The sequence below is a fragment of the Megalops cyprinoides genome, chromosome 12 (genome assembly GCF_013368585.1).
Source record: "Megalops cyprinoides isolate fMegCyp1 chromosome 12, fMegCyp1.pri, whole genome shotgun sequence".
Lineage (NCBI taxonomy): Eukaryota > Metazoa > Chordata > Actinopteri > Elopiformes > Megalopidae > Megalops > Megalops cyprinoides.
Window position 1 is genome coordinate 7,583,771 of NC_050594.1, and position 16,039 is coordinate 7,599,809.

At 43.6% G+C, this 16,039-nt stretch overlaps 1 protein-coding gene across 1 annotated transcript in view; it reads right to left on the bottom strand.

The window, feature by feature from the left end:
* Nucleotides 1-3,803: 3,803 nt before the first annotated feature.
* dlgap2a (discs, large (Drosophila) homolog-associated protein 2a) overlaps nucleotides 3,804-16,039 on the bottom strand; it is a 146,653-nt gene continuing 134,417 nt past the window's right edge. Inside the window, exons 8-13 of the mRNA XM_036542016.1 lie at nucleotides 14,483-14,841; nucleotides 10,157-10,242; nucleotides 9,045-9,454; nucleotides 8,267-8,358; nucleotides 4,491-4,643; nucleotides 3,804-4,026 (exon numbers count right to left, since the gene is read on the bottom strand). Coding sequence (XP_036397909.1) covers nucleotides 3,814-4,026; nucleotides 4,491-4,643; nucleotides 8,267-8,358; nucleotides 9,045-9,454; nucleotides 10,157-10,242; nucleotides 14,483-14,841 — 1,313 coding nt within the window. The 3' untranslated portion in view covers nucleotides 3,804-3,813. The remainder of the gene's footprint in view (nucleotides 4,027-4,490; nucleotides 4,644-8,266; nucleotides 8,359-9,044; nucleotides 9,455-10,156; nucleotides 10,243-14,482; nucleotides 14,842-16,039) is intronic.

The window sequence follows — 16,039 nt, forward strand, 5'->3', positions numbered from 1 at the left end:
GTCTATTGTTTGAAACATAGATGGCATAAAATACAAAGATGTGTTTTCTTTTGGATTGAAATGTGTTCACTTACAATTACATTTGACCTATTTATAACTGCAGGGGATATACTTTCACGAGCATTTAAATTTGATGGGTAAAGTAACACAGAGGAAATATATTAATGGACAAACTCCTGATGAAAATGAATTTCATTTGAAGTGAATCATTTTGCTCATGCTAGCTGGGACCAAAAGAACAGAAAGGCCAAACCTCTTTACAGCACACCATCCTAGGTGCTGTAACCTGTAACATTCCATACTTTCTGTCACTGATCACAGCATCTGAACCTGAACCTGTAAGCCTATGGACACTGACACTTTACTGTAGCGTCATTCTGCGAAACCATAATGAATCATTTTAAGCTAACAGCCCCAGGCAGCCCACAACCAGATAAGCATGATGAATGATGCCAGCCAATTAAATCAGCTTCCTGTGATACAGACCCCTGTGCACCGCAGCATGGCTGATCTTTATTACTACACTGAAGAGACGAATCACACTTCAGTTCACGAGCAGAGCTTGCTGCCTGTGCGTATTATTGCTAGAAACGCATTTTGTAAGTGCTATTTTTCATAATAATGGCAAGGATGATGTGGAAAGAGAGGGATCCTTAAAGAGTAAACGGTAATGAAACGGGCAAGCAAGATACATAGCCAGAAGTGAGCTGACTTTGTTTTTTTTTTGAGCCCCATAAGATGGCGGCTTGGGGCGATCACTGACAGATCACAGGCCTCAGTCCAACAAACAAGTAGAGCTCAGTGTGCAGCTCCCTGTCTTTCCCTTTCGATGATCATAAAGATGGACGTCTAAAGCAGATTCACAAATTTCTTGTGGGGAACGACAATCAAGTCCTCCAGAAAAGAAACTAAATAGCCAACTCTGACATATGCAGAGCAGTGCAACTTTGTTGGGCAAAACAAACCCCTCATTAAAAACAGAAATGGTGACATGGAGAAGACATGGTGGATCTGCGTAGAGAGACGAAGTACATCTGAAACAGACAGAGGGCCACTGTCAAGTGAGTATCATTTTATAAGCACTGTTTCTGAACTGATAGATCCTAATGATCAACCTAGTCTGCCTCCAAAAAAATGGAACAGTGTTGTGTTTTAACTGGTCAAATTTTAATCTGTCAGCTGTGTGTCACGGCACCGCTGTGGCCACCAATGTCTCTTCCATTGTCTAGACAGGACGCACAATGGCTCGTATCCATGGAAATGTAACTAAGCAACCTCTCTTTCTCAACATATGGCAGACTGAATATGACTGAATACTGAATATCAATAAACAAATCCAATTCACCACACTGACATGCACAAGATTATTCCTTATTCCTTATTCAGTTTTCCTCCCAAGTTAACGATTTAGAGATGTATCGATATACCAGATGAGCAAATTTTCCAACTAAAAATGTGGCTCTGGTTGTTGACCCCACCAGTTGAGGTCTATACATGACCCTGACGACAACAGTAAAATTAAGTTAAAGAACTTCACCTTTGCACCACAACTCCAGATAAATGAAGCAACACAAAAAACTGGCTATGTGATGGTAATTACTCAGCTAAAGCCAAACAGGGTCAAGTTCAGCGTTCACCTAGAGAGCTCACTGACCTCATTTGAGATTCCATTCCAGACTGTTCTACTGAGTGTTCTGTGTGGAACACAGAAACACTCGGCCTGAGACTCTCGCCAACGCTGTCCAATGTTCTTTGCCTATCACTTCGCTTTTATGCCTGACCCCTTAAGCTTGTGTTGGGGCCCCAGACTTGGGGTCAGTATACTTTGGGTCTGTGCCCTGGCACACTACAGCCAGCAAGGCAGGACTACCTCACCAACCAGTGCTGTTTCGGTTTCCAGCTCCATCACACACTCAGAACCAGCATGGCAATACTACTGTTTTTTTCCATTACCAAAAAAAATGGCATCATATATTCAAGGGCGAGAGAATCACTCCCTCCAACACACTCAGCACACCAAGCTGAAACCTTTCATGCAAATTTCTGTTCCTATTCTTACATCAGGAATAGCAAATACCAGGAAGCCTACTCCTACTTATCCTTCCTCTTGGCCATATATGGCATGACTTTCCCCTTGATTACCTTTCAGTGTTAAGGGCGATTTTCCTAAAAATACTGAATAACTGACATTGCCTGTGAAGAATTTTGACAGTACAAATGCACTGTTTTCTCAAAAACCAAGAAATTTAATGTGCATCTTTTCTGACATGGAGCTGTTTCATGGTCAATTGAGTTAATGTAAAAAACAAAGGCTGCCTAACTCAAATAAGCAGATACCCACAATCAGAAGAGCTCAAGGGTTCACACTAAATTCAACTCTGATAATTTTCGTTTGACATTCTGAAAACAACTTTTGAAGGGTTTCATACATAAGTATAAATATTATTTAAATGTAATAGGCTGAATGCGTAAGGGACCTCTGTGATCAAGGTAAAGTAAAAATCAATGGTGAAATTAAAATCTGCATATGCATCCTCACAATTCAAATGTAATAATATCTACTAAGCTTCATTATGTACAATTCTCGTAGGAAATACCACCAGGAATATTATCAGAGGTGCAAAAATGCATTATTGTACCCATTATTCATACAGGGTATATCTCACTGCAGTGGACTGTTAAAATTGATTTAAAATTGTTGGCACAATATTCCACATGTTTTATGCTTCAAAAAAAGGTAAGGATGTGTGAGACACAGCACAGGAAACAGAGAATTGTGGGAGCAGCTGTCTGCTTTCAGTGTTGGGTTACTGATTTGAATCTTTTTCAGACTGAATTTCCTTGCAATAAACCAATGATTGGTTGGGTTTTTTTTTTGTTTTCCATGACCTGTGCCAGGAGAAGCTGCATTTTCATGCAAACCGGAGCTTCTAGAGATTACCCGAGGTCAACTCAGAAGGGATGACTTCACCCTCAGCTGTGAGCTACGGCGCGCCGTGCGCGATTGAGGTATTTCGAAACGTTGGCACTTTCAGAAAGGAGCACTGGAGCTTGCGGTGCGATCTTCCCCTTCAGTGAACGAGCGCAGCCGGTCGACGTCAAAGGAATCATGAGCAAAAGGAGGTTCAAAAGGACAAAGAAGAAAACAAACAAACAAACAAAAAACGTTTTGAGTTGGAGCCGATTTTAAGCCTCAGAAATGGAGCTGTAACTCCTCACAATAACGCCCCATAACACCCCCCCCCCCCCGCCCCCCCTCCCTCGGACCCTGGACCGAGCGTGTGACACGTCACACGTGTCAGCCAAAGACCACTGCTGCTGGTGGGTTTCTCAGGAAGTTGCACTTTGTGATTGCATTTGAAAATGCTCAAAAATACAGACAAACCCCCATCCAGGCCTAAAATGACTGTGTTACCACTTCAGGGATGGAACCCACTTACTAAGACTAAAACATGGGGATTCCGATAATGATCATTCCTTTCCCATAAAAACTTTTAACCATGGCAAGAAAAACTAACTGCTACAGTAGATAGTTATTAATATATATATATATATATATATATTTATATTTGTGCAGCAGGAATGGGAGTAGCTGGAAGTAGTGGGTAAGGAGGAAGTCAGAATATTCTACCAGGAGGAGAGCGGGAGTGAATAATTCCTTGCTTGTTGTGGTTCGCGGTAAACACAAGGTTGCCGTAGCTACGCGAAAAGACAGGAGAAATGATAAAGTGCCAGGGTGGGGGGGCGTTTGGGGGGGGGGGGGGGGGGGGGATCGACAGGACGAGACGGGAGGAGCTGCCGTGTCCCCCGCCCTCAAAGACGGGTCTGCGCCTCGGGGATGTAGATCTCGATGCTGTCCGCTCGCTCCGAGGCCGAGTTCTGCCGGAAGGAGGCGGCCCGCTTGGCCGCCATGAGGCGCTGCCGGGCCTCCTGGCGGTGCCTGTCAGGGAGGTCCAGAGACTTCTCCCGCGTCACGGCCTTCTTCAGGGACTTCTTTGGTACGGGAGGCGGCAGCTTCTTCTCCACCTCGGATTCAAAGGGAGAGAGAGAGACTGCCGGATGAACACTCTGAGGTTAAGCCATGCTTCTGCAGAAGGCTGTCAGTAATGTATGTGAGGAAGATTGTTGCTCCCGTTCAAAAACACACCAACAGAGCCTCCTTGATATGTGTGGCACTTCAGATTTGTGAATCACCCTGCCTTTGATTTTAGGGAAGGGTTAGGCCTAAGTTTTGTGGTCAGATCTGAGGGCAGTGACCCAGAGACATTTCTAGTTCAGACAAGCTCAGCAGCGGGAAGGGGAGTGAAGAAAGGAAACAATTACGTGAACGAGATTGTAAAGCAACTGGCCGGAATGAAAGAATGCAGAGACTCCAGCCCTTCAGGATAATTGAGGCTCAGGTTTGGGATGCAAGCGTTCCAAGTCTGATTGACCCACGTGCTCAGCTAATAAGAACGGAAGGACTGAATGTGAGTGTCTGGGGTGCATACCTTCTTCTCTGGGCTCTCAGTGGGCTGCCAGTTGTTGTTCTTGATTTGCTGAAGCTGGTCAAACTTCATTGTGACATCATCGATGGACAGCTGCAGGAGGTCCCAGAATCCAGCGAGGTCCTGAGAAGTTGGGCGGGGCATGGCACTGGGGTCCTATTGGGACATACAATCACTGATTACAACTTCTGTGATCAAACTTCCTTTCTCAGGGGTGGCAGGGCACGAACCAAACAGTTGATGGTTTGACTCCCCACTGGGGCACTTCTGCTGTGCCCTTGGACGAGCTACTTAACCCAGCTGTATAAATAGATAACATATAAAAAATAACCAATGTAAATTGCTCTGGATAAGAGCATCTGCTAAATGACAGTAATGTTATGTAAAGTAAGTAAAATTTCCCTGTTACATTAACTTCCCTTTGAATGCCAAGAATGTGACATACTGCCAGCATACATATTGACATCTTCAGCTAAATATACATACTAAGTGGAGTCCTGCTTAATTCCATTCTATTACACCTACATACCCTAAGTCAGTCCACATTAAGGAGACATTTGGCTTCTGTGTTTGGAGCTAAGGGAAATGGAAGCCTCCAAAACTAGATTTTGTATGATATTCAATTTTAGTGCATGTAGGTTTTTGAGAATTAGACCCATATACTTAATGCTGACATGAGGAGGGGCAATGTTTATCCTGACTTTTTGCCAAGACTTCCAGAAAAACAGAAAATAACCTTGGTACTGAGACCATATACGTTATAGTCTGTCAAAATCCTCCAGGGAATCACATTTTGAAAGTTATTTCGTGTTTCTTCCTAACACCACTAGATGGCCCCATCGGCTCTTTAAAGACAACAATGCGCTATGCAACCAATGTCGGTTTAACATTCAGACAGCTTTTACAACAAAATTACAGCGGCATGGAGGTGAACTTAATAAGTGACCTAAGACAAACAGCAATTGCTCTGCTTTGAGCTAATTTCTATGTCAAAAGGCAGCCTGTTTCGAACAGGGTTCAGAATAATACATACTAGCAACACTGAGAGTAAAAAAAAAACAATTAAAAGGTAGGGATGCATGAATGAACGTAATTCTGCGACTCCGTCACAGCACCGGAGACGCCGTAGTGGTGGAATGTCCCTAACCCTTCCATGTCCTTTAACCTGCCTTCCAGGAATTTGGTCGTTTGTTTGGGACACCTTGTATTATATGTATGTCACACATGTGAGCATCCAGATTCTCCATCCATTCCCGTCAGCGAAGGCGGTTTATTTGCGGCGAATGTTTATCTGGAACGCGTCACGCCGTCTGAACAGGCGGGCAGAGCAGGAAATTTGCTGCGGAGCGCGTCGCTGAAATAAACGCGCGGTTATTGCATTGTTACACACACTCCTGCGTGCGTCCCTTTCCTCTCCTGCACTAAGAACACGTTTTACTACTGTGTCAACATACCGAAAAATAGTGTATTCTGTGATCACTCAAATGTCAAAGTACCGGTTTACACAAAGATGGGACACATCTTCTGTATCGGCATTTTCTAAAGGCAGTTATACTTATTAATATTCTTATTGACACACCTATGCTTGTTATCTATATAAATTGTGACGTCAGTATGTGAGGTGACGGTGAGTAATAAGATAAAACCTAGACTGTTTATATTATACCGATTGTTTCCTGGTACATCCATCAGGATCATCAATATATTTAGGTTTTTTTAACAATAATAATCCCACCGTTCCTGTACTTTATTGTCCAGGTGGGGCCACAGTATAGTGTAAAGTCATAGCTAAGAATCTGTTTAAATCGTTTTTTATTATTAGAAGAAAAACTATAGGTTGTTCTATTACAATTTAATAATTGATTCATTAATACTATAGGTACCAGGAACTTAAAATCTCCAAATCTCTTCATAAGCCTGTAAATGACAAGCAAATGGAAATGGGCATTCTACGAACAATAGGTTAGAGAAAGACACAGGTATTTCCATATACCATGGGATCAAACAGGAAGTCATGGTCAAAAGTTTAACAATTCAAGGAAGTTCAGGGAATCCCCAGCAGAGGCAAAACTGGATGTGTTACAAACATAAGGCCCCAGCAACATCATGCTGAGCATTTAGCGCATGCTGATCGACCGGCTCCTCGGAGAGCATCGGCAGATATCTCTTGTTCTTATTGGCCACCTGTCACTCCTTCAGAAGCAGGTGGCCTGTTCTAACGGCGTTTCCTTGGAGACCCAATGCTGGCACGTGTCAGCATGCCGTCAAAGCCAAAGACCTGCTCTGTCAGCATGAGACTCAGTCCATCAGAGACAAACCTGGGTCTGTTTCTTTTCTTACTTCTTATTTTTTTTGGGGGCCGTTTAACCCCACGTGAGCAAACACAATTAATCTGCTCTTTGAAGCCCAGACGGACTTGTTGGAAACATGTAAAGAATTAAATTCCCACAGTTCCTCACTGATCCGATTTATAGAGCCGTGGTCAGATTCAGCTCTATTTAACAGGAAGGGGGCAGCTGGAGTACTGCGATGGCAATATTGCCATTACAATGAATGGTCAGTCAAAAGTCATTGCCAGGGCCTGAAATGCTTGGTGGGGGTCAGGTGAAGGCTTCACTGGGCCCTGCCTACCTGTAAAACCAGGTGTGCATTGAGCCACATGTGGAGGGTATAACCTTTTGACCCACCATTCATCACTCAAGTGATACGACATGGCTCAATAAAATCAATCAGACTGGTGTGGAGCAATGCTTCACTCTTCAAATTACAGGTTCACATCTTCATTCTTCGCATGATAGGTCTGTGATTTTTGACTATGTGTTCTGAAACATTCTGCATATACCATTAGAAGAAGCCATCTTTGACCTATGGTGAACTGCGAGTGTGTTATCATGGGCTCTGTTGAACAGAAAAAAAACACAGGACAAAAAAAAAGATTCTTTTTAAAAGCACAAATCTGAAACATGTAATTATTGATTAAGGTGTAGATCTTGATTTAGAATGGATAATACTGTATCTTGGTGGAATGGCTGTAGCAATGTTCCACAAGCTTTCAGTTAAGTGACACACACAGTACGGATCAATTAATCAATGAGTTCAGTCAATTCCTATTATTTTTCCCAGCTGATGAATTTTTATGGCATAGGCTCATACAAAAAGAGAGAGAAAAAAATCACATTGAATGAAAGAAAGTTCCATTTCAAATCACAGGCTCAACACAACAGTATTTCAACATGTATTTCAGAGAAATGGAGAGGAATTTTCTTGAACTTTTCTTGTGTCTTTACTCGCAGGAGGACAAGGGCAATATTGATCTTTAGATTTTTCTTTACTCTGTAAAAACTACTTTACAGGTGTATATATAGCTGCTTTAAAGAAATTCAGCCTAGGTTTCTACCAGGTACAATTTACTAACTGACAGACAATGAGCTAGTGTGATTTTTGTGATTATAAGTGATCGGTGAACTGATATACATTGGCAAAGCTGTGCTCACATGGGTGGACACACACACACACGACACACACACACGCTCAGTGTGAGGTGTGAGTGACCCCTCTCCCCATGGTTTATCATCTCCCCATGTTTATTATCAATATATTTCCACAGCAAAGACACACACACACACACACACACACACACACAGTGCTCAGTGTGTAAGGTGTGAGTGACCCCTCTCCCCAGCGCGCACACACACACACACACACACACACACACACACACACACACACACACACACACTGCTCAGTGTGTAAGTGACCCCTCTCCCCATCACACATACCAGGTTCTGCTGACAGAGCCAGTAGAACTGCTGGAATTTCTGAGACATAAGGAGCTGTGCGCTTCCCACGGCGCTTCGGATCCTCCCGAGAACTAAGAGAGAGGGGGGGGGGAGAGAGAGAGAGAGAGAGAGGGAGAGAGAGAGAGAGAGAGAGAGAGAGAGGGAGAGAGGGAGAGAGAGAGAGAGAGAGAGAGACAGGGAGAGGGAGAGAGAGAGGGGGGGAGAGAGAGAGAGGGAGAGAGAGGGAGAGAGAGAGAAAATCACATATGCTGTCATTAATGGCTTCACAAAACAGCCATGACCTGCAATGATACTACATTCTGTGAAGTTAGGCTAACATGGATGGGCACTTTTTAAAGGATTTTTTCCTGAAGTGTATAAAAGGATTCAGCTGCAATTTATTAATATGTTTCCTGATACCATAAATAAGTGTTTAACATCGATATTTCAATAGCAATGGTGCTTTTAAAACTAATAATCCCACCATTAGGGTAGGGAAACTGTATCAATGGAATATTACTGAGAATAGTAACAGAGTATTGAGAATAATGAGAATATTTTAGAATATTAATTATGATACTTGAAACAAGTCAGATCACTGCTGATAAGACACTGCTTTAAAGAAATATTCCAGGGCTGCACAGACTTCAAATCCAAATCAAAGTATCATCAAGTGGAGGCTCATGACAGCTCTGCTGGAGGGACTTCATTGGACACGCCCTTCCTTTAGAATTGAAACCTTGGGAAGCCCTGCTTCCCGAGACCCGTCGGCACTCACTCTCCTCCTCCAGGTCGTTCTCCTCCGCCTCCCGCTCCATCTCCTTGCACCAGCCCTCCATCCTCTTGGTCTCGGCGTGGAGCAGCTGCACGAACCAGCTGCCGTCCCGCCGGCAGGGCGAGACGCGGCCCGACTCGGCGGCCTCCGGGGGCGCCTCGGCCAGCCAGGGCTCGGGCCGCTGCTGCGGGCCGGGCGGCTCGGCGGGCGTGCGGTAGTCCTCGCGGTAGCTGAAGAGGCCCTGCGTACGCACGGTGCGTACGGCGCCGTACTGTGTGGGCGTGCTGGGCTCCGAGCGCCGCTGGAAGGAGCCGCCGAACTGCAGGCCCTTGTCCTGCATGGGGACGGGCTCCAGCTCCAGGTCGGCCTGCACCGCCGCTGTGACGCTGTTGGAGCGCTTGAACCGGCCGAGCCTGATGGGTGCACACACATACATATACGTTTATATATGCGTGCACACACACACACACACACACACACACACACACACACACACACAAATTTATACATATGCACATGTTTGCATATGCGCACACAGACACACACATATATACATATGCACACACATATGCATATGCATATACACACATGTGCACATGTGCATGACAATATATTACAAAGGAATATTTTACACAAGCAGATTCATACACACATATGCACACACATGGGCACAAATCAGCACACTAAGCACACAGACATATTCATACACATCCCATCCACACATTCACAGAAACATGTATGCACCCACAGACACACAAACACATACCTGCAGACATACAAATATAGCAAAAACCGTAAAAGATTGCATACACAGGCACAAACAGACACAAAATCAGAGGAAACCTGGGAAAATCCGTGACCACCTGCCACCCGTGTGTATTAACTGCCAACAGTAAACACCTGTGGCTGTCTCCCTCCATAATTTCTCAGGTAGCGCAATGCTGCTGTTCTCTATCACAGCGTAATATGCCAATAAATTAATGCGTCACTTTCACAAACATCGCAGACGATGCAGCATAGATGCAGGTCGTCAAACATGCCGAGTGCATTCTTCTTACGTTGTGGTATTAACCCACATTCTCCTTGATAAAAGGCTTGGTTCACTTATCACATACCGTTTCTCGTCCTCCACCTGAATCCCCACGGAATGGTACTCCCTTAGACCCTTGCTCTCGGACTCCGAGTCCGTGGCTGTTTCCACCTGATGGAAAAAAAAAAAACAAAGACAATGTGGTGTAAAGACCCAGGTATTCCCCAGAGACTTGAATACCGGCTTGGGTCACACATTCCACGCCTGTAAACTGCTCTTTAAAAATAAATAACAGGGTCTGATTTATTTTTGACAGCACTGCATCAGCACAGAACTGCCTTTTCATAGAGATCTTGGAGGTTTACGTAACTTATACATATATATTTTGAGAGGTTAGTAAAAAGGGAGTTTGAACCCCCTCCAAAAAAAAAGCCTTCACTCACACATACCTGGAGTACACGCATTGGGCCTGTTTATTACATGCTTATTTCCCATGATAAATGGACTGAATGTGATGCACTTCTCTATAAATGTATCTGTAGTGCATGTAGTCTAAACATTTCCTGTGTGACATTTATCTTGGATGTAATATTAATGTACTTTGTATAATGTGTTTATAGATTATGTGATGCAAATGTATTTTGCCTTCCTTGCCCTGGGATCACAGACGAAAATGAGCTTCTTTGCTACAAAACATAGATATAGATGGACATACTGTAAATGACAGAGAAGATAGATGTTGCCAAAGGTGGAGGTGTGGGATGTGGGTGAAGGTGTTGGGCTTGCAACAGCAGAGGTGGAAGACTGCTGTCATGTCTATGGGTAATTTTCAAACCATTCCCTGAGCTGACCAGAATGAAATGGAATTGGCCCCCAACGATGACGTACTTCAATGAACATCCAGTTATATTAATGGATGAAATGTAAAATGAGATATGTATGTCACCCTGGATAACACCAAGCCAAAAAGACAAACAAACAAAAAAACAATGTCCCTTTTATGAGCAGGAGAAGCTGCAAGGCTTAGCCCCTTCTCACTGCCTATTAACCGTAATTACATCAGAGGATCGCTCCATGTTGACACAAATGCTGATTCAAAGCAATGCCTAGAAGGTTAGAACAAAATCATCCAGCATGCAGAACGAATGCCCTCAACAGTGCTTTCCTGCAGTTTAACGTGCAAAGATCGATGTCAAGATCAAGATTTATTTCCATGGGGTAAAAAAGCAGCTCCTGTGTGATCAAGCAGGGGTTTTTAAAAATTATTTTTACCCCATTATAAGCACTTACCCTGACTTCAGAATCAGCAGATGCAAACATTATGCTCACCACTGCAGCCACTACACCTGCTCATGTATGCAATCACCCGATTCACTTGCATGCATCTGATGCAAGTTTTTCACACTACAAGTACCACACTACATCAGGGGAGCGGACACCAATTGGAGGATAGGAACATCTCCATGACAACATCTGGGCAACTCACAGCCACCTGAAGAATTCCAGTGTGCCTGAGAGTGGGGAGACAAGGGGATCCTGCTGAAATATCAACCCTCAGCCGGGTGGAACAAGGCCAATTCGTTCTGCAACTCTGGGCTCCCTCTCACGGACAACCGGGCTCCAACCCAGGTACAGAATAAGTGCATTACCTAACTGAGCCACCCGGGAGTCCCTGAGCATGGCTTTCAGTTTTAATCCTCTCTCTGCTCTGGTTTTGTTTTACTTCCAAGCAAAAAATAATTGAGAGTTGTAAAATGTGAAGACGATACCCAGAATGGAAGCTTACGTATAGGAATAGGAATGTCAGTTTAAGTGTATATACATATACACACCAGTGCAGTGTTTAATAACAGTGTAAATGTCTGTGCAGGGGCAGTAATACCTATTGCAGTGATAGTAATTCTTGCAATACAGTGTTTTTCCACATGTATCTCTTGACTGAACTCAGCTGCCCTTGTTAGCCACCAGTAAACTATTGGACAAATGTTCATTTCAAATTACTCCACGCCAAAGGCCCTCATTCACGGTCCTGGTGAGGAGCCCCAATGATTTGTGACCACAGCAAATGTACACAGTAGCCCTCTGACCTAAGAGGTGAAAGGTCAGCCTATGGGAAAGTAGATGGGAGGGTTTGGAAGTCAATTATGATGTAGTAGTGGAAATTATGACTAGACTACAGACCTTTCTGAGATGACTGAATGGTGGTTTTCAAACAGTGTGCTATCAAGGGGTCCTAAGTGTACACTGGAATTAAAGGTTAATATGTGCTTCAATTTCTATTTTTTTTCATTTATTCATTATGTAAGAAAGCCTTAAAACCAAATGTTTGATCCTGCCTATATCTATTTCTAAAAATAAATCAATTTTCTTTGAAATATTCAATACTTGAAATTGCATAAATACTGTATTTGTTTGGTCACCATAGTAACCTGATAACCCTGTGACCTGAATTTAGCTGGAGAAAAGAAAGACAAAGAAAAAGTCTTTGTGGCTAAAAATGTCTTGGGTGTTTTTAATCCAATATTCAAACAATGATAAATTATTGGCGATAATTCATCAAAAAGCCCACAGCCCCAACTTTTGTAGCTGGCTCGAGCAATGTAATTGATTGTACACTAGTTTGCTAACTGGGTAATGTTAACGCTAATGTTTAACAATTTATCATGGCTAGCAAGCTAAAGCTACCTTCCAATGCATTATTATGCATCTGTCAACAAATACTCACTGAGATTGCTAACTTTCTACCCACTGTTTGCTAGAAAACAAGTCTTGCAATTTCTATTGTAAAGTTACAGCCAATTAGCATACAAGAGTTTAACTCCCTAACGAGCTATACAAACAGAATGCCAGTAGCCAGTTGTCTACCTCAGCTAGTTATATTATTTGCTTATGTTTACAGAAAGCTAAGGTGATACTCTAAATAAAACTAACTTCACTGCCACCATTCTCAATTTGTTATCCTTCTCTGGATTTTTACTTTTAAAATATGAAGCTTCTTTTCCTGATTTTAAAAAAAGTGGTTGAACACAGTGTTGTTTCAGGTGGCTGTCTCACCAGGCCTGGTTAGACCTTTTCAATGCCCCAAAATGGTGGGAGAACTGGAGTCACATGACTGAATCCTAGTAGTAGTGGCACTCAGTGGCCTCAAAATTTACATAATACTAATGTTAGAATCAAGGTACTTACAGTTAATGCAGCCTGTTTTTTTTTTTTTTTTTTTTTTTTACTGAAGTACGCATTCTGCTAGGGCAATGCTAGTTGAAAAAAATGGGAAGCGAACCTCAATTTTCTGTATGACACAGAGATCTGGTGTGACATTTAAAAGGTTGAGAACCGTAGCCCCCCCCCCGAAAGGGTAAATACAGATCCATCACAAACACTGAGGATCACGGTGCCATTTAGTGTTTCTCAGGCGTTTCGATGAATGTAAACCCTGACACAGGAATCCATTGGTAAACCAAAGCGCTCTGCATTATACACACATCACTGGAGTCAATTTGAGAGAAAAAAAAAAACAATACATTTCAGTTTCAGGGGTCTCCCGCGCCTCTCGCTTTCAGGCTGATTGCAGCCGCCGTAGATCAAAGCCACTGTCGCAGAGCTGATTTGGGCAGACGGTGACACAATTTCGTATGCATGCGCGGGACCTACGATCCGCCATTTGGCAGAAGCACTTAAAATCATCATTTATCATCCCCTGATGCGCTGGCGGTTCGTCAGCGGCCGAACGAGGGCATACGCACCAACAAAACCAGAGCAAACAAACGCAGCATTGAAAGAGAGAGACGGGGGGGAGAGAGAGAGAGAGAAAGAGAGAGAGGGGAGAAAGAGATAGAGAGGGAGAGACAGGAAATAATCAAGAGCTCTTCCCACCACTACAGTGACAGGAAGAGGGGTTTCTTTCATGCATAATTGATTAAGAGCATCCAACCATCACATGAGAGTATGTGTGGATGGCAACCAAACGGAGTTAGTCAATGTAATCTCCACACCTACGTAACAATGGCTCTGACAAGGGAAGTAAAAATTACCATAAATAAATTTTCCAAACTGTGATGATAAGATGGGGCTGCTAACCCTGACAGTGATGGAGTGGTCTGATGTGGAAGGGCAGTGGTGATGCCTGTTCTATTCAGCAGCAGGGCTGACGTTCTCAAAGGTCAGTGAGATGGCATTGTTTCTGCGCACATTACGTGGAAGGTGGGAAAAGACAACCCATTTGCGTCAAAGCCTTCAATAGGAGGCCAAGATGGCATGAGGTGAATCCTACTTTAATAGGTTTGATTCTGTGATGGGATGAGTCACGGATTGCTGATTTGGGAGGTGAGAAGGGGTTGGACAGGTGGTTGGGAAGACGTGGGTGGGGTAGGGGCAGCGTCAAGAGCGGAGGCGGGGTTTCAATGAGGCCTACCTGGATCCCAATGGAGGAGCGTGGGGTCTGCAGGTACTCCTCAGCCCTGGAGACCAAGACGGCCTTGTCGCAGGTGAGCACTGAGCTGTGGCTGTCCGTGGACGGGTGGCGTTTGCTCGCCGCCATCTCCATGGCGATCGTCACCGCCTTGGCGCTGTCCAGGCTGTCGGTGGAGTTGTAGAGGGCCTGGCTGAGGCTGTCCTGGGGCCACAGGCCGCTCTGGGAGTGCCGGCCATCGTGGTAGGCATCCTGGGTGGACTCAGTGCTGCTCTGGGCCGTTATGGAAATGAGGGGCTTGGAGGTGGTGCGGGGTGGGACCGGGGGAGGAGTCTTCTTGTAGTTGGGTGTGTACGTTACTGCTGAAACCAGTAAAAAAAAAAAAGTTTGGGAATTTAATGTTGTGATGAATAGAAGTCATAAGAATATAATTTGTGAGTGGTGAAGCGCAGTTTTTACATTTACATTTATTAATTTGGCAGACACTTCTATCCAAAGCGCCTTACAATAAGGAGGAGTACATCACAAGCAAAAAGTCACATAAGGAGTCAAAAATACTAGAAGTGCAGCATGATCAAGTTTCAATAGTTGGCCAGACAAGGTACAAACTAGCTGGTAGCTTCAATATGTTCTTGGACATGTAATAAAGGCTTGTATAAAATTTCTGTATCATAAATGCCTTACAGTTTGAGATGTGTCTGCCCCTTTTTTTGGAAAAAAGTTTCATAAGAGGTATATGAACCCACAGTAAAACATCTTTACCTGTATTGCATTCCGTTGCTACCTTTCTTCCAAAGCACACCGTCTCAAGGTTACTGTGAGCCCTTAAAGCACTCCTGACACACTTCCCCATATTAACTGTTTGTAAAAGTCTCTGAGAATCCCAATAGGGCCGCTGATTTGAATGCAAGATTAGACCAGTGAATAATACATTATATTACAGTAACAGACACGCGCACTTGAAGACGATGACATGGCAAAAGCCGGTGGGATTTGGGAAAGCGTGTCCTTTCACTTCCGCGGTTATCCTCTTCCTGGGTAATAATCACAGAGGCTCTGGTGCAGACGGGACACCTCCTTACCCTATTTTTGATGAGCAAGGGCTTATTTGAAGAACTCTTTCTTTCAAGTGCAAATGAGATTATGATCTCAATCCTCAGAGATGGACCCAAAACTAAACGTTTTTTTTTTCCCAGTGTTATTCATGCTCTTTTTGAACCAAGCATTGAGAATAAATTGGGAACATGTCATTATCAACCTAAATCCTCCCTCACTGGTTTTGAACTCGACTGGTTATTAAACCAGTGACAGCTCTCACAGTTTTATCCTTAAGCTTCTTCCCTTAAAACAGTGTCAGCAGAAAAACTGTGAAAGGTTACAGGATAACATTTTTTCTTTTAAACTAATTCCAGCCTTGGACTTGACTTACCCTTGAAATTGTTTCTGTGTAATTGGAGACTGAAGTTTAAAGGAATAAGTATTTGAAAGTTAAATGAAAGGAACGATTTGCCTACTATGCATTAAGTAGAGTCGGTGGACCTTATAAAACCAGTAGTGTAT